The sequence below is a fragment of the Hoplias malabaricus genome, chromosome 12 (assembly GCF_029633855.1).
Source record: "Hoplias malabaricus isolate fHopMal1 chromosome 12, fHopMal1.hap1, whole genome shotgun sequence".
Taxonomy (NCBI): Eukaryota; Metazoa; Chordata; class Actinopteri; order Characiformes; family Erythrinidae; genus Hoplias; species Hoplias malabaricus.
The window spans coordinates 7,524,496-7,551,595 of record NC_089811.1 but is presented as its reverse complement, the minus strand read 5'-3'; the positions used below and the strand labels follow the sequence as shown (position 1 = coordinate 7,551,595).

The 27,100-nt window shown below is 47.1% G+C and overlaps 1 protein-coding gene across 1 annotated transcript; it reads right to left on the bottom strand.

Annotated features, from left to right (window-relative positions):
- Positions 1-11,569: 11,569 nt before the first annotated feature.
- Positions 11,570-26,959, bottom strand: pcdh8 (protocadherin 8). The gene is made up of 8 exons (XM_066686882.1): positions 26,905-26,959; positions 25,589-25,693; positions 14,691-17,062; positions 14,515-14,585; positions 13,899-14,026; positions 13,237-13,477; positions 11,868-12,023; positions 11,570-11,672 (listed from the first exon to the last, which is right to left on the bottom strand). Exons 1-8 carry the CDS (start codon positions 26,957-26,959, stop codon positions 11,570-11,572), a joined length of 3,231 nt encoding a protein of 1,076 aa, XP_066542979.1.
- Positions 26,960-27,100: the final 141 nt, after the last annotated feature.

Sequence of the window (27,100 nt, the reverse complement as noted above, 5' to 3'; positions counted from 1 at the left end):
TCAGCACCAGGGAAGGGACCAAAATCTGTATTTTCAATGGAGGAGGGGCCAGCGGTTACATTATGATCATGGGGAAGGTCCAACCTGGAGGGAGGAGTTGGAGAATGATGTCAGACTCTGGATGATGTCATGATGTGATGTCAAAATTCAGTTCACACACAAACACTGTACAATACTTACTGCCTCTTCCGGTCTCTACTGTCCCTTCCTGTCTGCACTGTCCCTCTCTGTCCCTTTGTGTTCCTATTGCCACTAATCTACTTTCCCTACTGTCTCTAATCTACTGTCTCTACTGTCCCTCCCTGTCCCTACTGTCTCTAATCTACTGTCTCTACTGTCCCTTCCTGTCCCTACTGTCTCTAATCTACTGTTTCTACTGTTCCCCCCTGTCCCTACTGTCTCTAATCTACTGTTCCCCCCTGTCCCTACTGTCTCTAATCTACTGTCTCTACTGTCCCTCCCTGTCCCTACTGTCTCTAATCTACTGTCTCTACTGTCCCTTCCTGTCTCTAATCTACTGTTTGCACTGTTCCCCCCTGTCCCTACTGTCTCTAATCTACTGTTCCCCCCTGTCCCTACGGCCTCTAATCTACTGTCTCTACTGTCCCTCCCTGTCCCTACTGTCTCTAATCTACTGTCTCTACTGTCCCTCCTTGTCCCTACTGTCTCTAATCTACTGTCTCTACTGTCCCTCCCTGTCCCTACAGTCTCTAATCTACTGTCTCTACTGTCCCTCCCTGTCCCTACTGTCTCTAATCTACTGTCTCTACTGTTCCCCCCTGTCCCTACTGTCTCTAATCTACTGTCTCTACTGTCCCTCCCTGTCCCTACGGTCTCTAATCTACTGTCTCTACTGTCCCTCCCTGTCCCTACGGTCTCTAATCTACTGTCTCTACTGTTCCCCCCTGTCCCTACTGTCTCTAATCTACTGTTTCTATTGTTCCCCCCTGTCCCTACTGTCTCTACTGTCCCTCCCTGTCCCTACGGTCTCTAATCTACTGTCTCTACTGTCCCTCCCTGTCCCTACGGTCTCTAATCTACTGTCTCTACTGTTCCCCCCTGTCCCTACTGTCTGTAATCTACTGTCTCTACTGTCCCTCCCTGTCCCTATGGTCTCTAATCTACTGTCTCTACTGTCCCTTCCTGTCCCTACTGTCTCCAATCTACTGTCTCTACTGTCCCTCCCTGTCCCTACTGTCTCTAATCTACTGTCTTTACTGTCCTTCCCTGTCCCTACTGTCTCTAATCTACTTTCTCTACTGTTCCCCCCTGTCCCTACTGTCTCTAATCTACTGTCTCTACTGTTCCCCCCTGTCCCTACTGTCTCTACTGTCCCTCCCTGTCCCTACTGTCTCTAATCTACTGTCTCTACTGTCCTTCCCTGTCCCTACTGTCTCTAATCTACTTTCTCTACTGTTCCCCCCTGTCCCTACTATCTCTAATCTACTGTCTCTACTGTCCCACCCTGTCCCTACTGTCTCTACTGTCCCTCCCTGTCCCTACTGTCTCTAATCTACTGTCTCTACTGTCCCTCCCTGTCCCTACTGTCTCAAATCTACTGCCTCTACTGTCCCTCCCTGTCCCTACTGTCTCTAATCTACTGTCTCTACTGTTCCTCCCTGTCTCTACTGTCTCTAATCTACTGTTCCCCCCTGTCCCTACTGTCTCTAATCTACTGTCTCTACTGTCCCTACTGTCCCTCCCTGCCCCTACTGTCTCTACTGTCCCTCCCTGTCCCTACTGTCTCTAATCTACTGTCTCTACTGTTCCTCCCTGTCTCTACTGTCTCTAATCTACTGTTCCCCCCTGTCCCTACTGTCTCTAATCTACTGTCTCTACTGTCCCTCCCTGTCCCTACTGTCTCTAATCTACTGTCTCTACTGTCCATCCCTGTCCCTACTGTCTTTAATCTACTGTCTCTACTGTCCCTCCCTGTCCCTACGGTCTCTAATCTACTGTCTCTACTGTCCCTCCCTGTCCCTACTCTCTCTAATCTACTGTCTCTACTGTCCCTCCCTGTCCCTACTGTCTCTACTGTCCCTCCCTGTCCCTACTGTCTCTACTGTCCCTCCCTGTCCCTACGGTCTCTAATCTACTGTCTCTACTGTCCCTCCCTGTCCCTACTGTCTCTAATCTACTGTCTCTACTGTCCCTCCTTGTCCCTACGGTCTCTAATCTACTGTCTCTACTGTCCCTCCTTGTCCCTACGGTCTCTAATCTACTGTCCCTACTGTCCCTCCCTGCCCCTTCTGTCTCTAATCTACTGTCTCTACTGTCCCTACTGTTCCCCCCATCCCTACTGTCTCTAATCTACTGTCTCTACTGTCCCTCCCTGTCCCTACCGCTATAATGAGGTGAAGATTCATTAGATTTTTTCTGTTCCAGCGACTGCTGTCTGTTCGGATCCAGTTTGTGAAGTGAAGTACACTCTTGAGCTGGATTGGATCCAGAGGGGTTTTAACTCTTTGCAGCGACTCTGTGACTTTTGGCCTTTGATGCTAATTCAGCACTAATGCAGCTGGACAGTGGTGTAACTTTACTAATTATAGCAGTGACTTTACCACTTGTTTTTCACAGGAAAGCCCACAGACCTGAAGGAGCAGGGAACCGAAACATTGGGCCAGTGACCCGCGGGCTAGTGGCTGGTCAGCTAGCGTGTTCCTCTAAGTTTCTGGGCTGTTTAAATGTGAGTGACCTTTCAGCTACATGCTAGTGCGCTAATATAGCCAGTAGGTGAGCCCAGAGTGAGACGTTAATGAGAAACAGGGTGGCTCTTACACCACTGTGTGTTTGACTGTCTATCTCGTAGCCACAGTAGGAGCTAAAGAAGCACACAGAGCTCATCGAGACCTTCGACTGTTTGTGTGAAGATGCTTCATAGAGAGAGTAGAATAAAATAAAAGTGCAGAGTGCTGGGTCTTCAGTAGAATAAAATACACCAGTTTTATTGCAACCAAGTATTCATCACAGAATGTGTCATCATCAGAGGGCGCTGCACAGTGGGAGTAAACAGAAGTGAGAAGATGGCGGAACGTAGAGGTGACCTGTGAGCATTTGGGCTGAGTGTTTGCACAGACCTAGAATCAAACGTTGGTGATAAGAATATATAGAAGACCACACTGCGCTCTCTCTCATGGTTGTCTCCATTGCTCCTTGCTCCTTTGACTTAACATGCCCACAGATGTCCTCATGGTTTGTGTTGAAAAACCTACTAGTGTTTGGTTCCAGTTGCAAAAGAAATTTTAGTTTTCCAGAACCTATTTTTGTTGGTGGAAAGAAGCAGAACGGTTCAAAATTAGGTTCACGAACTGGAACGGAGACTATTCCATGTTGTTGGAAAAGCGCTATGAGCAATGCCATGGAAGAACCTCTTTTGGCTCCATAAAGAACCTTCAAGAGATGGATTTTAAAACCTTTAAAGGGTTCTTCACACTCACACGGCTCTAAACAAATACAGTTCTTTACGCCACCAAAAGTGGTTCTTTCATGGCCTTGCTCAGAGGACACCGTTATAATGTTTTGGCCGAAAGTATATCTGTTGGCACTGCTCAGCTCCAGCGCCACTCTGCTTCTCGGACCCATCCCAGGGCTGCTCCCCTCTGGAGCCCAGGGTTTGGTCCAGTTCCAGTTGTGTCCGAGTCAAAGCTGAGCCTCTGCTGGTGCTTTTTCTCGGCCAAACACCAACAGCTGGCCAGGCTCCCTCCCCACATCACTCCGTCTGAGACTCACACTGCGCATCAGCTTCACAGAAAATACATAAACATAGTAAGAGTCCTCAAACGGGCCGAGAAATATAATTAATCACGCTTTAATACGACGGACAGCTGTTCCCCTCACCGTGGGTTCATCACGGGAATCGTCTGAGGGAACACCATCCCTACAGCTGATGTCCTGAAGATCTGCTGACAGAAAAATCATTTCTCTGGGTAAAATCGTATTAGAAACAATGTAATGTTCTGACAGTTCTCTCAGAGAAAGAACCAATAGAGATTTGGGTTAGAATTAAAGAAATACTTTGTCAAATAAATAAAAGGTACCTGAATTTCCACTGAACCAAAGTGCAGTCGCTCTGTTGAGACGTGTTCTTTAGATTAGAGCTGGAGCTATGAGGCTAACGTTGCTAACAAACACTGGGAGTCATTATTCAACCAAATAGCTGTGTAAATACACACAGACTTGTCATATTTCTCTTCTGCACAGCTTTGTATCACTTCACACAAGATGTTTCACACCACACCCCTGCGCTTCAGCCTCCTGTAGATGGTGGAACAGTATGTGAGAACAGGGCGTAATGTGCTTGATTAAAGTAGTTCCAGTCTGAGCTGAGTTTTAGTTGAGATCTCAGTAAAGTCACAAACTGTTCTTGGATTTGTCATATGATCTAAACCCTATTCTTTATCTCTTTCATCTTGTTTGATGTCCCCTTCTTGTCTCATTTTATTTTCTCCTAAGTAATTTTAGGAGAATAACATTTATGTCTTCTGAGCCATTACTGAGCAATAAATATTTCAGCTAGGAAGATAAGTTGTGGATTTTAAATATTAATAAATTGTTGGTAAGTAAATGTGTAAAAGTTTAGCATGTCTTTACCAAGGCTATTTGGGTGACTATTGACTTCCAGTGTTTGTTAGCGCCGTTAGCCTCGTAGCTCCAGCTCTAAACTGAGAAAGCTAAAGTCAGACTCAGCCACGTCTTGAACGATGAGCTGCGTCTGGGGTCAGCGCAGAGTCAGGTAGGCGTTGATCTCTTAACAGGAGATCATTTGTCATCAGTTTGTTTTGCTGTGGAAGCGGTTTGTGAGCTTGTCACTTCGTCTTTATCCTCATTGCTCAGAGCGTCTCACGGCGTCTCACTGCTTTGAGCTTGATCAGAGACGAGTGCTGGGGGACAGTTCCAGCCTCTCGACCCACACTCCTGAGTCACCGATGATCTCTGAGTGAGGAGCAGCTCCGGGGTTAGAGGCTAGCGAGTGCAGTCTCACGGAAGACTCGCCAGATGCTCCGTTGGTCTCGGAGACCTCTAACCATCACCCCCCCCCCGGCAATTCCCCTTCCCTCCCCTCCCCCTCCCTCTACAAATACCCAGGTTATGTTTGAAGCTGACCTGAGCAAAGCAGCAACACTGGAGAAAGGAGGACTTTACGAGAGAGAGAGAGAGAGAGAGAGGACTTTATCCTAGCTGCTGGAACATTGCTGTGAGGATTTAACGGCATTTGGACACATAAACATTACTGCAAACTTTTGAACATATGTGGCAGCTGGAGTGAGTGAGTGAGTGAGAGAGAGAGAGAGAGAGAGAGAGAGAGAGAGAGAGAGAGAGAGAGAGAGAGAAAACTGACTTCAGAGTGTTGTACGATCTGTCAGATACGAAGCGGAGGATATACGTCCCTCTATATTCTCATTATAAACCCCCCACTGGGAGCTCCAACAGTACAGCTCTCTCTCTCTCTCTCTCTCTCTCTCTCTCTCTCTCCCTCCTCCCCCTCGCCATCACTGACCCATTTCTGTGTTTTCGTGTTTCTGTGGTGGCCTCAGCCAAATCCGAGCCCAGTGTGTGACAGCAGTGAAATTGAATATTTCACGCCCAGTGAGACGAGACGAGAAAACACTGAGCAAAAAGCCAGAGCAAATGAGAGAATAAATGCAGCTTATAGAGACAGGAAGGGAAAGCATCTCAGTGAACTTGTAAAGAAATTTCTGTCTTTAATCTCTGTAATGTTTTCTTAGTGTTTGGGTGGAGTCTTCTGAATATCTCTGCAGTGACTCCTTAATATCTCTGCAGTGTCTCCTTTAGATCTCTAGTTTCTCCTGAATGACACTGAGGTCAGATGGAGAGACTGTGAAGACTGTGTCATGTGTCTCCTGCTGCTCAGAGGTTTCTCCTGAGAGAATGAGTCCAGGAATGTCCCCTGTGTCTCATATTGAGTTTCTGTGGAGATCTCAGTGTTGTCTCATGCTGGACTCATGCTCCACCATTGCTCGCCTAAATTTTGAGATTTAGTGTCATGTCTCCTTCTGTCTCACGTTGGTTCTCCTGAGCCCAGAGAATCCTGAGATCATCACAGTCACAAATAAATTAAGGGAGAAACACAGCACCCTCCTTTAACTCCAGGAGACAAGATGAGAGAGCAAGAGAAAAGAAGAGTAAGAGAGAGAAGTATAGAGATACAGAAAAAGAGCAGGAAAGACATAGCTTTGGTGATACAAATGTTGATATTTGTCATGCCAAAAAAGCAAGAGATGAACAGAGAGAAAGAGGGAGAGAGAGACAGGGCAGAGACAGAAACACACACAGAGATAGAGAGAGAGAGAGAGAGAGAGAGAGAGAGAGAAACAGAGACAGAGGGAGAGAGAAAGAGAGAAAGAGAGAGAGATGGACAGGGCAGAGACAGAAACACACAGAGATAGATAGATAGATAGATAGATAGATAGAGAGAGAGAGAGAGAGAGAAACAGAGACAGAGGGAGAGAGAAAGAGAGAGAGATGGACAGGGCAGAGACAGAAACACACAGAGATAGATAGATAGATAGAGAGAGAGAGAGAGAGAGAGAGAAACAGAGACAGAGGGAGAGAGAAAGAGAGAGAGATGTTAAATATGAGATGACACTGTTTAGACAGGAAGTCATGTCCTGTTTGTGTCCACCTTGACCAAGTTATTGTTAAATGGGTCAAAGAGAAAAAAAGCAATGTCCAGTCATCCCTCCATCTCTCTCTCTCTCTCTCTCTCTGTTTATCCTATTGTATGTAGGACGTGCCATATTGAAAATGAGCGCAGCACCCTCTTGTGGCCGCCAAATTTAACACATTTTCCCGCCACCTTAAAACCCAAATCTGGTTGCTATTTATAACCTACTTTTAAAAACAGGATGTGTGTGTGTGTGTGTGTGTGTGTGTGTTGTCTGAAGTCAGACGTCCTCAGGACGGTCGAGAGGAGGGAGTTGTGGTAGTAAAAAAAAAAAAAGACAGGGACCACGAGGAACGGTTATTTTGGTGGAAAAAGGCCTCCCGAAAGTAGAGACCAATGAAGTCCAGTAGAGTCCAGTAAAGTCCAGTAGAGTCCAGTAAAGTCCAGTAGCGTCTTTACCATGCATTGGGAAACACCATTAGTGTATTAGGAGTTTGTCGGAGTTGTTTCACCATTCTTTCAAACCCTGCCTTCACTTAAGTCCTCCAGCACAAGAGAGGGTGAGGTGGCGAGGAGAAGGAGGAAGAGATGAAGTAGTGAAGCACAGTTGTTTGGAACGCGGCCCTCCTGCATTTCCTCTCTGCGACACGTGGCGGCACTGTTGCTCTTTCTGAGAGGGACACAAGTGATTAGCGCGATAGAGCTGTACGTCACATCAGGGTTTAATCAGTCCCTGTTTCAGCAGCACATCAGGAGATCAGTGAGATTCTGTTGGAATTCATTCATTCATTCTGTATCAGGATGGCAGTGGGTGCAGTACAGGAGCACACCTTGGAGCACCATACACTCACCCAGTCACCCAATCACCCACACATTCACCCTGTGACTCACACACTCACCCAGACACTCACACACAATCACCCAGTCACCAACACACTCAACCAGTCACTCTCACACTTACCCAGTCACACTCACACTCACCCAGTTACTCTCACACTCACCCATTCACTCTCACACTCACCCAGTCACACTCACACTCACCGAGTTACTCTCACACTCTCCCAGTCACTCTCACACTTACCCAGTCACTCTCACACTCACACAGTCACACTCACCCAGTTACTCTCACACTCACCCAGTCACACTCACACTCACCCATTCACTCTCACACTCACCCAGTCACACTTACACTCACATATTCACTTTCACGCTTACCCAGTCACACTCACCCAGTTACTCTCACACTCACCCATTCACTCTCACACTCACCCAGTCACACTCACACTCACCGAGTTACTCTCACACTCTCCCAGTCACTCTCACACTTACCCAGTCACTCTCACACTCACACAGTCACACTCACCCAGTTACTCTCACACTCACCCAGTCACACTCACACTCACCCATTCACTCTCACACTCACCCAGTCACACTTACACTCACATATTCACTTTCACGCTTACCCAGTCACACTCACACTCACACTCACCCAGTCACACTCACACTCACCCAGTCACACTCGCACTCACCCAGTCACTCTTACACTCACCCAGTTACTCTCATACTCACCCAGTCACTCTCACACTCACCCAGTCACTCTTACACTCACCCAGTCACTCTTACACTCACCCAGTTACTCTCATACTCACCCAGTCACTCTCACACTCACCCAGTCACACTCACACTCACCCAGTCACTCTTACACTCACCCAGTTACTCTCATACTCACCCAGTCACTCTCACACTCACCCAGTCACACTCACACTCACCCAGTCACTCTTACACTCACCCAGTTACTCTCATACTCACCCAGTCACTCTCACACTCACCCAGTCACACTCACACTCACCCAGTCACACTCACACTCACCCAGTTACTCTCATACTCACCCAGTCACACTCACACTCACCCAGTCACTCTCACACTCACCCAGTCACTCTCACACTCACCCAGTCACACTCACACTCACCCAGTCACACTCACACTCACCCAGTCACACTCACACTCACCCAGTCACACTCACACTCACCCAGTCACTCTCAGTTAAGACCCTTTTTCTGGAATAAACAGAATCAGGGCAGCAGGACGTTTCTGAGGTGGGGGGAGGGGGGGTGAATCATGGGTGGATGTCTGCAGCAGTCAGGGTTTGGATGCCTGTCTGCGCAGGTGTTTACAGCAGGGTTCAATTCCTAAATCCATTCCATAATCAGCAGAGGCTTTAATCCCAGGGAGGAAGTGTTGGGTGGGAGTGGGATTACACTGAGATTATGAGCCTGAGCTCTGATGGAATCACACTGCAGAGCAGGGCTTAATTAAGCTCTTTACCCAGGCTTTTTTTTTTTTTTTTTGGTGTGTGTGTGTATGGGGGGGGGGGGGTGGTCTCTGCTGCGTATAGGAACAATTCAGTGTCCTTTACTCTTAATCAGCCATGAAAGGGTTAGGAAGTACCTGGGTTAGAAACACCACCCTTCTACTGACACCCAGTGTAAACCTGGAGGTGCTGTGTAAACTGGGTTGGGGGTGGGGGTAGATTACTAAACCCAGTGTGAGCTGGTTATGAAATGGTTTCATAGGGAAAAGAGCCTGAAGACATGGAGCTAATTTTTAGGATCGATCCCACTCACCCCACAAAGAGAAAGAGAGGGAGACAGACAGACAGAGAGAGAGAGCGAGAGAGAGAGAGAAAGAGACAGACAGTAGTTAGAGGGCAATGATGTTACGACTTGTTCTTGCTCACCTCACGCAACTGGTGTTTACTCCCCTCAGCAGCTAGCGTCGCCTCAGCGCCTCAGCACAGTGAGGGCCGAGATGGGACTGTCCTATGAAGACTTCTTCTTAGTAACCTCAGTCACACAAATGGAGCGGCATAAAGAGGCTGCATCGTGACGTCATTGGAAAGGTCTGATTTAGTCAAAATAGACTGTATTTGATTGATTAATATTATCCTGTAAAAATAATACTATATTTAAAATGTTATTAAAACTGTACATCAGTCTTAAACACTCAAACTTCAACTTTAAACATTCCTTCATTCATTATCTGTAACCCTTATCGTGGTCGTGGTGTGTCCAGAGCCTACCTGGAATCATTGGGCACAAGGCGGGAGTACACCCTGGAGTGGCTGCCAGTCCTTCACAGGGCAACACACACACACATTCCCTCACACCTACGGACGCTTTTGAGTGTGTTTTTGAACTGTGGGAGGAAACTGGAGCACCCGGAGGAAACCCACGCAGACACAGGGAGAACACACCACACTCCTCACAGACAGTCAGCCGGAGGAAACCCACGCAGACACAGGGAGAACACACCACACTCCTCACAGACAGTCACCCGGAGGAAACCCACGCAGACACAGGGAGAACACACCACACTCCTCACAGACAGTCACCGGGAGGAAACCCACGCAGACACAGGGAGAACACACCACATTCCTCACAGACAGTCACCCGGAGGAAACCCACGCAGACACAGGGAGAACACACCACACTCCTCACAGACAGTCACCCGGAGGAAACCCACGCAGACACAGGGAGAACACACCACACTCCTCACAGACAGTCACACGGCGGAAACCCACGCAGACACAGGGAGAACACACCACACTCCTCACAGACAGTCACCCGGAGGAAACCCACGCAGACACAGGGAGAACACACCACACTCCTCACAGACAGTCACACGGCGGAAACCCACGCAGACACAGAGAGAACACACCACACTCCTCACAGACAGTCACCCGGAGGAAACCCACACAGACACAGGGAGAACACACCACACTCCTCACAGACAGTCACCCGGAGGAAACCCACGCAGACACAGGGAGAACACACCACACTCCTCACAGACAGTCACCCCTGGAGCTGTGTGACTGCGACACCTACCTGCTGCACCACCCGTGCCACCCCAACTTTAAACATTGGATTAAAAATAATATACTACTAAATAAAATATATCCTTTTGTACTGTTCAGTGCCAATAAACTAATTAACTTGATGAAATATGGTACAGAGACAAATATAATTAATCAGTTATTTTATACTATAACGGTAAAAGAACTCTGCTCCTGAAACTTCTGAAGCTTTCTCTGTGTCTTGTTTATATTCTCCTTTGTGCTGTACGTGAGCAGAGAATTGTGGGTAACTGAGGGCCATGAAGTTGCGTCCTCCAAATGGCTCTGAACGTAGGCTGCACAGGAAAGATCCTTCACATCGGAACAACCTTCAGTGACGTAGCGGCTGAGAAACGCAGCCGAACTCGGCCTCAGCCCAGGCTTTGTGATGCAGCTCTAGTCTTCCATGTTCTTATCGCCATTTTAATTATTTTTGCTCTGGGAGAAGAGAGAAATAGACGATAGAGTTGTGCTTGCATTGCATCATGGAATTGCCTTCATGGCTGAGGAACGGTTTGATGCCGCTCTAAAATTAATCCAGATTAAGGTATCTCAGTAGGCAGCATAATGAGGGTTCTAAGACTTGGGACAGCCCACACATCAGGAGTGCACGCTGTGACTATAAGTATGCTCTCTCTGTCAACAGCTCGGCTTTGTGACAGAACCTTAGACTCATATCAGACTTGACTCTGACCCTGAAGATATACTGACACCTAGTGGACTGGATGTGCCAGATGTGTGGGATCCACTCTGTGGAATGTAAACTAGTTCATTATGGGATGGCAGCGTGGTTTAATTCTTCATCTCAAGTGACTTATTTCATACAAAACAATAATAAACATTCACTGTCATGAAGACTGTTATTTTCTGTGCTCTCTCTCTCTCTCTCTCTCTCTCTCTCTCTCTCTGTTTTTTAAAAAGTAAACAAACCCATTCTGTCTCTCAGTTGTGGATAAACGCCTGGCAGCGTAAACTCTGTGATCAATGTCCTGCTCTGTGACCTACATGAGAGAAACCAGAGAGAAATACCGCACATCGCTGGATATCGAGCGCTAATGCAGCTGTCGCTCATAATTCATCTGGAACCTGTCGCCCTGCATCGCTTCAGTGCAGTCATCAATACCGCACCCCAGTCCCTGGGGCTTTGTTTCTGTCCTTCACAGACGAGAGACAGGAGGACAACACAGAGACTGAATTCAACCAAACATCTCCACTGCTTCCAAAACTGCTCCATATCTGTGAGGATTTGATGGATTTCAGCCTCATAATCTTCAGTGAGGGTCAGGGATTAGTGTTGGGGATTAGTTCTGGATCACACTCACCACTCCAACTCATCCCAGAGGAACTGACCACAGTTCCAGGGCGAGATCACTGCTGGGGGTCTTTATACAGCTCTGGCCAACTCTCTGCTTTGGGCCTGGTGAGTTTAGGCTCATGTGCAGCTGCTCCCACTCCATTTCATGTTTTTCTAAGGTCTCCTTTCTCAGGAGATGGTCCAGTTCTTCTCTGTACAAGACAAAACCTCCTCAAACCTCAGTAACAACAGCCTCTCTTTCAGTGAACAGTGTTTATTCAGTGATAAACAGAAACATGTCGAAAGTAAACACAGCAAAACAAAACACAGGGGGATGACAAGAAAATAAATACACAAAAAATCTACACAAAAATCTGAGAAATACAAATTCTAAATAAACATTGTACAGCCTTAATGCTCAGAACTACAACTGAAGACTTTTTATTTAAATAACAGACACAGAGCTTTAAAAATTATCCATTTATTATTAGTATTATTATTGTTTATTAAAATATTAATTAATTAATCAACCAAGCTTCTGTAAGCACTTAATCTCGAATGGGGAGCAAATCCAAAACCATCTGACAATATTTGGACCCTGAGCCCCTGCAGCTGTGGGGCAGAGACACCATTTTCAGTGCCACAGTGTCTTTCATTCATTCATTCATTCATTAACTGTAACCCTTATCGAGTTCAGGGTCGCCGGTGGGTCCAGAGCCTACCTGGAATCATTGGGCGCAAGGCAGGAATACACCCTGGAGGGGGCGCCAGACCTTCACAGGGCAACACAGAAACACACATTCACTCACACACTCACACCTACGGACACTTTTGAGTCGCCAATCCACCTACCAACGTGTGTTTTTTTGGAGTGTGGGAGAAAACCGGAGCAACCGGAGGAAACCCACGCAGACACAGGGAGAACACATCAACTCCTCACAGACAGTCACCCGGAGCGGGAATCGAACCCACAACCTCCAGGTCCCTGGAGCTGTGTGACTGCCACAATACCACAGTGACTTTATTATTATTATTATTATTAGTAGTAGTAGTAATGTTGTTGTTTATTAAATCTGTAAAAATAAATATAACAAAACTACCTTATACTTAGTTGGGGGGAGGGGGGGGGTGTATAGGGGCTAGGTACAGCATAGCCACAACCACTACACTGTAGCCCTGAGTTTAACCCACACTGGGCACAGAACTGACACTGAAGGGGTCAGCGTTTACCCCCTGGACACAACTCGCTGGCCCCCACTGGGCTTCCACTGTGGACCCTTCCTGCAGTAATTCTTTCTCTTTGGAAATTAAACCCTGTTCTCCGTGGAGGATGTGTTTCCTCAATTAAGAGTTGTACGTCGTATGAAAACTACATCACAGGTTTAAAAAGTTGTGGCTATTTCTGCCACCGTCGCGAACGCTAACCCGTCAGGAGCAGCTTCCAGCTGCTGGCTGTTCCTGGAGGTGTTCTCTTGGTTCCTGTAAACTGAGGCCTGGTTCCTCGTTTGAAGAGCTGCAGCTTCGTAGCAGGATTCTCTCCAGGGCTGAGCATTAGTGTGATTAGCGTTGTTCGGAGAAAACCCAAGTGTATAAACGTCTCCAAGAGACGGAGCACCATATCGCCCCCTAGTGTCCACTCCCAGTGGACCCATCGACACAAAGGAACCTGGAACAAAGAACCGCAACCTTCAGGCATGTTCAGAAAGAGTCAGAGATCATCACATGTCCCTCCCCCTAGTGTTATCATTTCTACAGCATTTAACTGTAATCGTGTTATTTACGCTAGTTTAAAAGAACACTAGGTAAGATTTTGGGTTTTTTGAGCTCCCCCTAGTGTTCCTACCCTCCTCCACAAGTTACATAGTGCAGTTTCTGTAGTGCAGAGCCCAGAGTAGCAATGACAGCATCTCTGTTCTCCTTGTTACAGCTCTGTGCAGCATCACAATGAATTTGAAGCTGGAATTTTAAAGTAAAAAAAATATTACATAGTGTCCCTTTAATTCCCACAGAGGGTCCTCAATCTCCTCATTTTACACACAGTTACAGTGTGTGTGTGTATGTATTGTGGGGGGCGGGGGGGTGTTTACCTTTGATCCAGGGTTGGAAGGTGGTGAGGTTTCTCCTCAGAGCGTCTGCACTAGAATCCGAGTCACTGTCGTTAAAGTCACTGTCCCCTTTCCCACTGTCCTTCATGCTCAGCTGGTCAGTGGGGCTGCTGTGGTCAGGGATTATCAGATTATTGACCTTCATTCGCTCAGAGAAATATTTACACACACACACACACACACACAGATAACGCATACACACCACTCTGAACGCACACACTATGCAGCACCATTCACCAAATTCTATTAAAAACACACACGCCTATGTACCATTCAGCTCCACACAACACACACTCACACTTACACACACACACACACACACACACACACACACAAACACACAAACTACAGCCCCCACCACCTGTTACCAACCAATTTCTTTCAAAACTAAACTGGAAAAACTTCTGCAGATAACCTCTTCCACATCTGATCTCTCAATCATTCATTCATTCGTTCATCTTCTGTAATACTTCCTGATCAGGGTGGATGGAACTGGAATCACTGGGCACAAGGCAGGACCCAGACAGGACCCAGAACCACCTGCAACCTGCTGATGGCAATGACGCCTAAAATAAACATAAGCCAAACCCACACTCACCTCTTCTGGAGACAGAACTTCTCGTCCTGCCACAAGTTGGTTTGGTGGAAGGGTTTACAGGGCAGGAACAGCTGTGGACAGAGAGCATTATCACACACACCACTCATGTCTTTATGTGTTTACATTACAAGCCCCTTCAAGTCTCATCTCTGTCTCATTTGTGTCTCAGATCTCACCTTCTCCTCAGAGCTCAGACTCTTGTCCTCGTACAGACACTCACGGGGCACGTCCCTCTCGTTGTTGAGGAAGACTCTGGTTCCTCCATATGTTCCTGCACTGGTTGTGGAGCTGATGGAGAAGGGAGTGGATCCGTAAAGGCTGTGAACATCTCGTCTCTGAGACTCTTGGCTTTTTCTCTGATGCTGTTTACACAATGCTGTGATGAGAACAAACACCAACAGCAGCAGCACACAACCCCCCACCAGAGAAACAAGCCCCAGTGTCCAGACATCCACACGCTCTTCCCCTGCAGAGTCTAACTCCAGAGCCTGATCTTCTGGAAGTGCTGTGTCTGTGACGAGGAACCTGACGGTTGCGCTGTGGGACAGAGGAGGTTCTCCGTTATCAGACACGGAGACTCGAATCTGCAGAACGTCTCCATAATCCATGGTCAGCCTCTGTTTCAGAACGATGGCTCCACTTTTTCTGTCGATGGAGAACACTTTCCTATCGTCCTCCAGGATCTGGAAGCTGATTTCTCCATTGACTCCGTCGTCTTCGTCCTCGGCTTCGACTCGAAGAGCGACGAACCCAAGAGGAGCGCTCAGAGGAAGTGGAAGGTCCGTGGAGTCATTTTTAAACTTGGGAGAAGTAAAGAAGGGGAAGTTATCGTTTTCATCCTCCACTCGGATTCGGACTGAAGCTGTGCTGGACAAGGACGGAGAACCTTTGTCTCGAGCTTGAACCGAGAACTCCAGATCTTTCAGAGACTCGAAGTCGAAGGATCTGAGACTGTAGAGGGATCCAGAGAGAGGGTCGAGTGAGACGAAGGTGGACAGAAGTGAGCCATCTGCTGTTTGTTTGTCAATAAGACTGTACAGGACCTTCCCGTTTTTTCCAGAATCCAGATCGTGTGCCGTAACTGTCCCAACATACGATCCCGGGATGTTATTCTCCAGAACCGAGAGGTCGTAGATGGTCCGGCTGAACTGAGGAGGGTTGTCGTTCTCGTCACTGATCCGAATCGTATATTTCTGCGAGGTTTTAAACGGTGGGGAGCCCAGGTCCTCCGCGATTATGGTGAGATTATACTCAGCATCTTGCTCCCTGTCCAGAGCCTCTGTGGTGACGATCATGAATGTGTCCCCATATGCCTGCTGCAGTCTAAAGTGTCTATGTCCCTCCAGCCGGGTCTGGACATATCCGTTGTGTCCAGAGTCAAGGTCAGTGGTTCGGATCAGAGCCACGAAACTCTCCTGAGCCGCCGCCTCCGTTATGTATGCCACTCCATCGCTGCTGGACGTCATGGGTTTGATGGAGATCTCTGGAGCATTGTCATTAACGTCCACAATGTCCACCAGCACCCGGCAGGACGAGGACGCCTGGTTCTCACCGAGGTCCTGGGCTTCGATCTGCAGCTCATATGACCTTCGCTTCTCATAGTCCACTCGCTCCCTGAGGGTCACTTCTCCTGAGGACGGGTCAATGTGGAAAACCTTCATCTCAGATGATGAACCCCCTGAAAACCTATACACAACTTCTCCGTTGGGTCCCTCGTCCGGGTCGAAGGCATGCACCTTCAGAACCCGGACTCCTATCAGGGAATCTTCAGACAACTCCACCTTCATGGAACTGTGCTCAAATGTGGGGCTGTTATCATTAGAGTCCAGAACTTTAATGACCACAGTCATGGAGCCGGACCTTGGCGGAGTTCCTCCATCCGTTGCTGTAATTTCCAGGATGTAGCTGTCTTCCAGCTCTCGATCCAGGTTTTTCACTAGGACCAGCTCTGCGTACCCCACCCCATCGTCCCTCAGCCGAGTGTCTATAGCGAAGTGGCTGGAGTGGGACATGTGGTAGCTCTGGATGTAGTTATCTCCAACGTCCTGGTCCACCGCAGCATCCAGAAGGATCCGCATCCCCACTGCGGTGCTCTCCAGAACTTCTAGATGAGTTTCGTTCCGTGGGAAATGAGGCGAGTGATCGTTAATGTCTTTAACCTCAACCTCCACATGAACGAGCTGAAACTTCTCTTTGGAAAAGACCACCACATCGAAAGTGAGAAGACAGGGAGACTCCCGGAGACAAAGCTGCTCTCTATCCATGGACTTGGAAACAGTCATGAGCCCGTCCTTCGTCCTCATCTCCATCACTGAGCTGCTGTTCTTCTGCATGAAGCGGAAGGAAGTTTCCGGATCTTCTCCAGGGTCCAGCTTTAAATCTTTGGACAGGTTTCCAATCTCCGTTCCTGGTGTGTCCTCCTCGAAGGTGCTGTACCTGACTGTGGTGCAGAAAAACACTCGGAATCTGCAGAAGAGCAGCAGGGAGGTGAGTGAGACCTTCATGATCTGAGCACTGAGAGACACTGAAGGAGCTTCACTGAGATTCACTGAGAGGTTCAGAGAGACACTGAGATTCTCAGAGAGATTCTGATAGTCTCAGATAGACGTTGAAAGTCACAGAGTCTCTCTGAGGAATCCTGAAAGTCTCATAGAAGTGCAGAGACTCTCTGAGAGATACTGAGGGTTGCTGACAGAGGCTAAGAGTCTCTGAGAGATGCTGAGGGTCACTGAGAAATGCTGAGAGGCTCAGAAGAACACTGAAAATCCCTGAGAGATGTTTGAGAGTCTCACTGTTCTCCTGCAGCTTGTTCAGCTCTCAGTGCTGTGTCCATCTGCTGGATACAAGCCCCAGAGCACACGACAACACTGGTCACCTGTTTTTCTATTGGCTGAGGGGAGGAGCTATGTAAATGAGCCAGATAAGACATAACAGTCATAACAGTAGGCTTTTGAGCCAAAGCCAAACATTTACAAAGACAGATGAAATAATTCGAGAGTAAAACTCTGATCCAGTGCTGCACCCAACAATACTGTGTGTACTGTGTATAAGAAGTGTGTATGCAAATTAACCCACCAGCTATTGGATGGTGCAATATGCAAATGAAGACTAGGTGCAACCACTCATGGTTAAAATGTTATGTTTGGCAGAAATTTGTGAGAGATTCAGAGCGATGAGGAGAACTGTGTCACTCTCTGCTCCGGGTTTACAGATTGATTTTGTTATCAATAAATAATAAATAAAATAATAATTAAAAACAAGGCCAAGTGCTGGAAGGGGATTTGGCTCAGTACCAATAGATCAGCCTCAGACTGTGGGTTTAATTTGTGGTCTGATGCTGTTTAACACACATGCACACACACACACACACCACACCCTCCCCTCATCTTCACAGTGGAACACAGTTCTGTTTTTTAATGAAACGTCTGTGACCTGCTTTGGTCAAAACCCCACAGGCCCCACAGCAGTGCTCTCCCCCTGTCTAAACAGCCCTGCTCAGAACGCCCGCTTTCAGCGCCTGTTCCTTTAAATGATAATGAGCCGCTCGCTGTTCACCCCGACCCCGAGCGCACAGCAGTGAGGAGCGAGGAGCTCTGTTTTTTTTTTTTTGTTCTCTTTCTTCTCCGTTCTCGTTTTCTGTTTTTACTCAGTGCTCTTATTTCTCCGCACTTGTTGTGTCTGTTTTGCTGCATTTATCTTTGTATTTGCACTTTCACACAAACGCGAGTCGAGCGCTGTGATTGGACAGACTCAGACAAGGGTTCAGGGCCATTCTAAAGTCTCTGCACTTGACGGCACAAGTGGAGCAGAATCAGAACGACTCGTTTTATCTCATGTTTTATAACGTAGGTAGCACACAGAAAACAAACTAGAGGGTCTTGTTTCACAGTGTGTTGGTTGGTGGCCTCCAGATTCACACTTTAATGTGAACATACATCGAACAAGGGGCTTCTTCACAATAGGTCTCCTTTATAATGTACTGCTTTATGTTGTGGAGAGCAGTTTGTAGTCTGCACAAGGAAGACAATTCCCCACAACGTGAAATATTCTTGGTACACACACACACACACACACACACACACACACACACACACACACACACACACAGAGTTATCCCCCGGACACAGATTAGCTAAACAGCACCCAGGGCTCTGTGATTAAATGTTAATAGTCCTGCCCCGAGGATCAGAGCTGTGTTCATAAACTCTTCCTCGGAGTGGATTCACATTTTCATTTCCACACACTCTGTTACATCAGCGTTACATTGCGCCTCACATCCCATAATTACCCCCTAATTACCCCCAGCACAATCACATAACTGTGGCTCTACAGCACCCCCCGGCAGTGTGCCTTACTGCACCCATATTTACCCCTAGCACTAGCTCTGTTTAAAGACTGAGAGAAACGTACCACTCTGGATCAGCAAATACACACACACACACACACACACACACACACACACACACACACACTGTGTGAGTGACTGGGTGAGTGTGTGTTTCTGTTTAGGCTCTGGACCCACTGTGACCCTGATCAGAATGAAATGTTTACAGAAGATGAATGAGTGAATTTTGGATGAGTGAGTTTCTTTTGTTTCATTTGTCTTGACATTTTACAGCACAAAGGGAAACTGAGGAGCCCCCACCCCCTCTCCCCAAGGCCCCCCTCCCTCTCCCCAAACCCAAACAACACTAACACCCCGCACTCCACTCTCCTTATTGTAATCACTGCTAAGTGTGTAATATCTCAGCAGATGGCTGCGGCTCGTTAGCGTGCGCTAATGTCCCCTGTCTCTGTCTCATCCGGTCTCATCTCGTCTCGTCTCGTCTTAATTACACTGTGATCTGCCTTTGATAACGCCACTTAACCAGCGTCCCTCCCAAACCCTGACCCAGACCCAAACAGACGTTTGAACCAAAACCAGCTCAGACCAAATAACAGTAATGAGAACCAGAGTGTGTTTAGACCTAAACCTGTCCCCCGTCACTGTACCCAGCCTCAGTCCCCTGTCTCTGTATACGAGACGTTCTGATTTCACCAGGCCCAAAGGCAACAGCCCCACAGCAGTGCAACTGTTCTCTGGAGCGATGGTGTTCCTCTGGTGTGTGGAACAGTGGAGCTATGTTCTCTGGAGTGATGGGGTTCCTCTGGTGTGGAACAGTGGAACTGTGTTCTCTGGTTGATGGAGTTCCTCTGGTGTGTGGAACAGTGGAACTGTGTTCTCTGGAGCGATGTGGTTCCTCTGGGATGAGTGAGTGAGTGGGTGAGTTTGATCCAGAACAAATCCTCAACACCAGCCCCTGACCCTCACTGATGATTATGAGGCTGAAGTCCATCAGATCCTCACAGCTATGTGGTAAACGACTGCTCCAGAGTTAATTCTGGCAGCTGATTTTGAATTAGTCACATTTTACATTTATTTTACATTAACATTTTAAGGTTTAGCTTCTCAAACCGACACTGAGTCGACTCCAAGAGTCTATACGAGTGACTCCCAGACGCTGGAAAAATCGATTCTTTGTGAGTCGACTCTTGCCCTGACAACAGCAAACAGACGGAGCACTTTACTCTTTTTATTACATTGTGAATTTCTGTTTTTACATCAAAAGTAATGTGTCATATATCAGTCTTTCACTTTATCATTTAGTTTTTTACTCATTGATGAGAAGTGCAAAACCTTTTGTCATAGTTTTCGTCTTCAAATGATTCTTTTTATATTCAGTTCTCATCTTGTTTTTATTGTGAACTACAGGTTTTCAGCGAACATAATTTGAAGTGCTCATGAGAAACAAAGATAATTTAATCAATGCCTTTTCAAAAGACATTTGCCGGATTCCTGACCCCAAGGACTTGTCCAAAAAAACTACCACCACTCCCCAGACTCCCTCCCCCCTCTTAGGGTCTGGGCGACACCTGCTCCAGAGTTGAGCGGATCAGTAAAATCATCAAGGAAACTTTAATCTGATTTTATCAAACAACTAATTTCCTCTAATTGTTTGTCTTAAGCTTCACACGAGCTGTTAAATTCAGGATTAACACAGTCCGCCACAGACTACACACTAAACCCCCACTATAACACCCCCCCCCCCCCACACACACACACACACACACACAGCACTACACAGAACACCCACCGGGAGAACAGAGAGGGTCAGGGGCAAAGACCAGCATTTAGTTAAAAAAAACCATTAACAAATAATAATTAATAAATAAAGTAAAATCCTCTCCTGAGAAATAGAATAAAATAAATAATGATTATAATCACATCATCTAGTGAGAAAACAATATAAAAATTAAATAAAAAATATTAGTTTAATATGAATTAATTGAAATATAATTAATTAAATACAAACTAAAATTGCATATAAATTAAATAAAACAAATACAACTCTCCTGAAGAAAAAAGATAAATAAAATAAATATAATGAAATTAAATTAAAAAAAACATTAAAAATTAAAATTAATTCCTTCAATGAAAAATCAAATGAATGACAAATAAAATTAAACTAAACAATCAATAATTAAATAAACGTAAAAATAAAATAAAATAAAATAAATACACATAAAAATACACACAGTGCTTTCAGTGCTGAGATAACCATCCTCTTTAGTTTGTTTGGAGACAAAAGTGTTATCATTCATTCATTCATTGTCTGTGACTCTTATCCAGTTCAGGGTCGCAGTGGGTCAGGAGCCCACCCGGAATCACTGGGTGCAAGGTGACAACACACCCTGGAGGGGGCACCAGTCCTTCACAGCACAACAAACACTCACACGTTCACTCACACCTATGGACACTTTTAAGTTGCCAATCCACTTATCATCCTGTGTTTTTGGACTGTGGGAGGAAACCGGAGACCTGGAGGAAACCCACGCAGACACGGGGAGAACACACCAACTCCTCACTGACAGTCACTCGGAGGAAACCCACACAGACACAGGGAGAACACACCACACTCCTCACAGTCACCCGGAGGAAACCCACGCAGACACAGTGAGAACACACCACACTCCTCACAGACAGTCATCCGGAGGAAACCCACACAGACACAGGGAGAACACACCACACTCCTCACAGACAGTCATCCGGAGGAGACCCACACAGACACAGGGAGAACACACCACACTCCTCACAGACAGTCACCCGGAGGAAACCCACGCAGACACAGGGAAAACACACCACACTCCTCATAGACAGTCACCTGGAGGAAACCCACGCAGATACAGGGAGAACACACCACACTCCTCACAGACAGTCATCCGGAGGAAACCCACACAGACACAGGGAGAACACACCACACTCCTCACAGACAGTCACCCGGAGGAAACCCACGCAGACACAGGGAAAACACACCACACTCCTCATAGACAGTCACCTGGAGGAAACCCACGCAGATACAGGGAGAACACACCACACTCCTCACAGACAGTCATCCGGAGGAAACCCACACAGACACAGGGAGAACACACCACACTCCTCACAGACAGTCACCCGGAGGAAACCCACGCAGACACAGGGAAAACACACCACACTCCTCATAGACAGTCACCTGGAGGAAACCCACGCAGACACAGATAGAACACACCACACTCCTCACAGAGGAGCCTCGGAGCAGAGCTCAAACACACAAAACCTGGAGCTATGACAGAGACACTACTTGCAGTGCCACCGTGCTGCCCTATCATCCAATCAGGATTGTTCTTTCCAACCAAGCTTCTCTCCCATTGGTCAGGACTTCAGGAGCTGGACTGAAGGCCTTAAACATTAGAATATCTGCAAAGTGATCAAAGGAAATTGCATTCTAGACCCTTCTGGAGGTGAGTATTCATAAACAAGTCTCTTAAGAAGCTGATGATAATAAGCATAGATGTCGGACATTCTAGACAGTAAGAGTGAGCTGCTGAGGTTCTAGATAGGCAGGTTAGTATGAATTCTGAAAGTAGTAGATGAGTGAGTGTTTATGCCGGAGGTTCTAGATAGGTGAACAAGTCTGAATAGGACCTGAGGTGTAACAGCGCTGATGTAATTAGTTGTAATTAAGTTCAAAGTATAATTAAATTAATCATAATCCTATGAATAAATTAATGCGATTAATTGGGATGCACTTCAGAAAACAGCGTAAACATGTGGCTGATGCGCTTAACTGTGTGAACTCCTTAGCGATGAACCGTGTTGAAGGCAACGTTGTTCCGGTGTTCTGACGTTCCGCCGCTAAGGTGTTCCTTTATTCACTGTTATCCGCTGAGATCAAAGTATTGATCAAAGTGAAGGCCGAGGACTGATATGCGACTGTTCTGTTTGCTGTTGGTCGTTTATTCCGGAACGATGCGGCACTCAGAACAAAGTCTGATCCACTGTAGAATAAATAAACAAATAAATAAGTAAATAAATAAATGAAGGAGTGAATGAATAAATCAAAGGGCCGCGGCTCTGCGGTTGTCGGGGAAACGGCGGGAGATTTGCTAAAGCAAAGAGCGATTACGGTAATGAGATGCGTGACACGTCTCAGAAGCGCGTGCCTTTTTATTTCCTCCTCTCGCTCCAGATTAATTAGTCCATTAGGACGCGTTTAATTGGCTCTCGGCGGAATCGCGTCGTAAAGATGCGCAGATTAGCGACAAACCCGTCGCCACGGAAACGGAGGAGGAAAAGATCAAAGGAGACAATTTACATATGGACAAAAAACTCACAGAATTATACAGAGAGACAGGGTGGAGAGAAAGAGTAGAGAGAGAGGGAAGGAGAGAGGGAGAGAGGGATGTGTCTGTGTCAGACTGTAAAGGCTTTGCATCTCGTTACTGGATGAATTCATCAAAGCTTTTGTCACTCGTTCCGTGGCGGCTCTTCAGGATTTTCCTGGGATCCAGAACATCCTCAGTTCTGATCCGGACTGATCCCTGAGCTGATCCTCCCCCAGGCCTGGCATCTGGCCTTTAGCCGGGGAGTGAAATGAATGCAGGAAAGTACGCCATCTACAGGAGTGGGGGAGGAAAAGACAGAGACTCACTCTCTCTCTCTCTCTCTCTATCTCTCTCTCTCTCTCTACCTCCACAGAACAACACGCCATGAAATGGAATGCTCTGGAGCAGCTGTACGTAAGTCTAAGGTCACTATGCTCAATGCCAGGAGTCCATCTGAGCCCCTCTGAGCACTAGTCTTAACATCTCTGCCCAGTTCTCAAAGGCCAAAGGTGTCAGTTAAAATCCAGGGGTGGATCTGAATTTCCCGGAGCTGGATTTGACAGCAGCTCTGAGCGTTCAGCTCTGGCTCCAGGTCTTGGATCATGGCTGGATCTCTTCTGAGTTTCAGTCCAACTCCTAGAGCTCAATGTCCTGTTCACGCTTTCATCTTCAGAACATGTGTTCCAGATACACCCTAAAGCAGGAATTCCCAGTCCCGGGATTGGCTGTACACCTCGGCTCTGTCCAGGTCTCTCCCTGCACTCTGCAGCCCTCAGAAGTGCGCACTTCATGAAGGTCGTAGTGTTCCATGGGCGGCAGGAGTCTGGGAACAGAACTGGACTGGGATCAACAGTGCCATGTATTCTCTCTCTTTTTCCCTCCCTCTCTCTCTCTCTTTTTCCCTCCCTCCCTCTCTCTCTCTCTCTCTCTCTCTCTCTCCAATCATCCATCTTTCTCTGCATCTCTCTCCTTTTTTATTCCCTGTCTAATCTTTGTCTGTCACTAATTTCTCATTTTTCTCTCTTTCTCTCCCCCCCTCCTCTCTCTCTCTCTCTCTCTCTCTCTCTATAAAGGAATGATGGGTGGATGTTCTCTGTGTCGTGTGTTGGCAGAGGATAGAGGAATGGAACATGTGATTGGTTCTGGAGGGACAGGTCGGACTCTGGACACTTCCAGGACTGTTCTGACCCAGACGGCACCGTGTTTATTCTGACAGTTCACTGCTAATGATTTATTGTCTGTCCACACGCCTTCCCTGAAAGCACAATCAAACACAATCACACACCAGCGCCCCAGACCAGAGAGAGGGGGAGAGAGAGAGAGAGAGAGAGAGAGAGAGAGAGAGAGAGAGAAAACCAATCAGACGGAACGGGGGAAGAGGGTGCCAGTGGACTCTTCTGGCCCTGTGCTCTGCATTCTAACACAGAGGTGACGTCATACCCAGGGGAAAACCAGCAGGGGGCAGTGTCAGAGAGACAGAGAGAGAAAGACTGTGTGCACCAGGCTTTGTTTGGGTTAGAAATGAGAGAGAAAAAGAAAAGGTGTGTGTGTGGAGACAAAGCAAAAAACAGAGAATGAGACACCAAAGAGAAACAAGAGAGACAGAGTCCACTCAGTTCCCCTTCTTTGTTTTTTTCACTCTATTTTCTAGCTTTTCTTGATGTTTGCTCTGTTGATTCTCAATCTTTTTTCCATCATTTCTCAGTGTTCTCTGTTTTCTCCATCATTTTTTTTCTATCTGCTTGGTCTCATTCAAATGTCTCTTGCTTGCACCAAGACTGGTGCTTCCTGTCAGGAAACAAAACAAAATCCAGGAGCTGAGTAAAACATTAAAGTGTTAGTGTGTATTAATACATTCATAACACAGCTGCTCCATCCTCCGCCGATCAGGAACAACTCAGTGTTCATCACTCACAGTTCCAACTCACACTCTCGTCTCTCTCTAGCACTCACACTCATCTCCTTCAAGGCTTGCTCTTGTTTCCTCCAGCACTCCCTCTCATCCCCTCCAGCACTTGCTCTCCTCTCCTTCACTCTCATCTCCACCAGCACTCGCTCTCATCTCCTCCAGCACTCACTCTCGTCTCTTCCATAACTCTCATCTCATGCTTTCTTGTCTCCTCCAGTGCTCACTCTTGCCTCTTCTAGCCCTCACACTTGTCTCCTCTGGTGCTCACTCTCATTTCCAGCACTCACTCTCATCTTCTCCAGCACTCTCATCTCATCGCTTCTTGTCTCCTCCAATTCTCACTCTTGCCTCCTCCGGCCCTTACTCTCATATCCTTCACCCTCATCTCCTCGTCTCATCCAGCGCTCACTTTCACCTCCTCTGGCTCTCGCTCTTACCTCATCTCTTATAATCTATTCTCCTCCAACCCTTGCTCTTATCTACTCTTGTCTCCTTCCCTCTCCTCAAAAACTCGTTCTCCCTCCCCTCTCTTCTCTTCTCTTCTCTTCGCTTCTCTTCTCTTCTCTTCTCTGGGTTCTGCCTGAGACTCTGAAAATCAGAGATTTAAAGATGTTTACTGAGGTGCACATTTTTCTCTTTATCCAGCATTTCTGTCTAAAATGAAGAGTTCTGTTCTGTTCTGTTCTGTGTGGTTCTGTTCTGTAAGTGTCCTGTAATGGAGGAGTGTTTATTGGAGGAGTGTTTGCTGGAACTCTGTTCCATTTCCAGCATCTAATCATGGCTCAGCTCCACAATCAGAGGGCTGGGGGTGGGGGGTAGAGAGGTGAGAGAAAATAGAGGGAATGGTAGAGAGAGAGAGAGAGAAAGAGAGAGAGTAAGAGAGTTCTGTCAAGCCTCATTAACCACATACACTCTCTCTCTCTCTCTCTCTCTCTCTCTCTCTCTCTCTCTCTCTCTCTTCCATTCTTCCATTTACTCCCTTCTTTCTCACTTACCCTCTCATTTTTAATCCATCTCTCTCTCTCTCTCTCTCTCTCTCTCTCTCTCTCTCTCTCTCTCTCTCTTTCTCACACACCATCACAACCAGGGGAAGGACAGTGAATGAGTGAACAGTGGGAGTGTGTGAGTGACTGGGTGAGTGTGTGAAACTATCAACAGGTGAGAGTGAGTGACGGGGTGAGTTTTGAAACAGTACACAGATGTGAGTGAGTGACAGGGTGAGTGTGTGAAACAGTACACAGGTGTGAGTGAGTGACAGGGTGAGTGTGTGAAACAGTACACTGTGTGAGTGAGTGACGGGGTGAGTGTGTGAAACAGTACACTGTGTGAGTGAGTGACGGGGTGAGTGACAGGGTGAGACTGTGAAACTATCAACAGGTGTGAGTGAGTGACGAGGTGAGTGACAGGGTGAGTGTGTGAAACTGTTCACAGGTGAGAGTGAGTGTTGGGGTGAGTGTGTGAAACAGTACACAGGTGTGAGTGAGTGACGGGGTGAGTGTGTGAAACAGTACACTGGTGTGAGTGAGTGATGGGATGAGTGATGGGGTGAGTGACAGGGTGAGTGTGTGAAAGTGTTCACAGGTGAGAGTGAGTGACGGGGTGAGTGTGTGAAACAGTACGCAGGTCTGAGTGAGTGACGGGGTGAGTGTGTGAAACAGTACACTGTGTGAGTGAGTGACGGGGTGAGTGACAGGGTGAGTGTGTGAAACTGTTCACAGATGTGAGTAAGTGAGAGGGTGAGTGTGTGGAACTGTTCACAGGTGTGAGTGAGTGAAGGGGTGAGTGTGTGGTGCTCTGACCAGTGTTTGTCTCTGCCTGTGACCACTGATCCCAGGAGGACTTCAGACCCACCATGGATCTGATCAGAATGAAATGCCTGCAGCCGATGGATGAATGAATGAATGAATGAATGAATGAATGAATGAAAAAATAATCCCTGCTACAAGGGAGTGTTAGTACAGAATGTCTCTGAAGACGAGTTTCTCTCTCCATCTC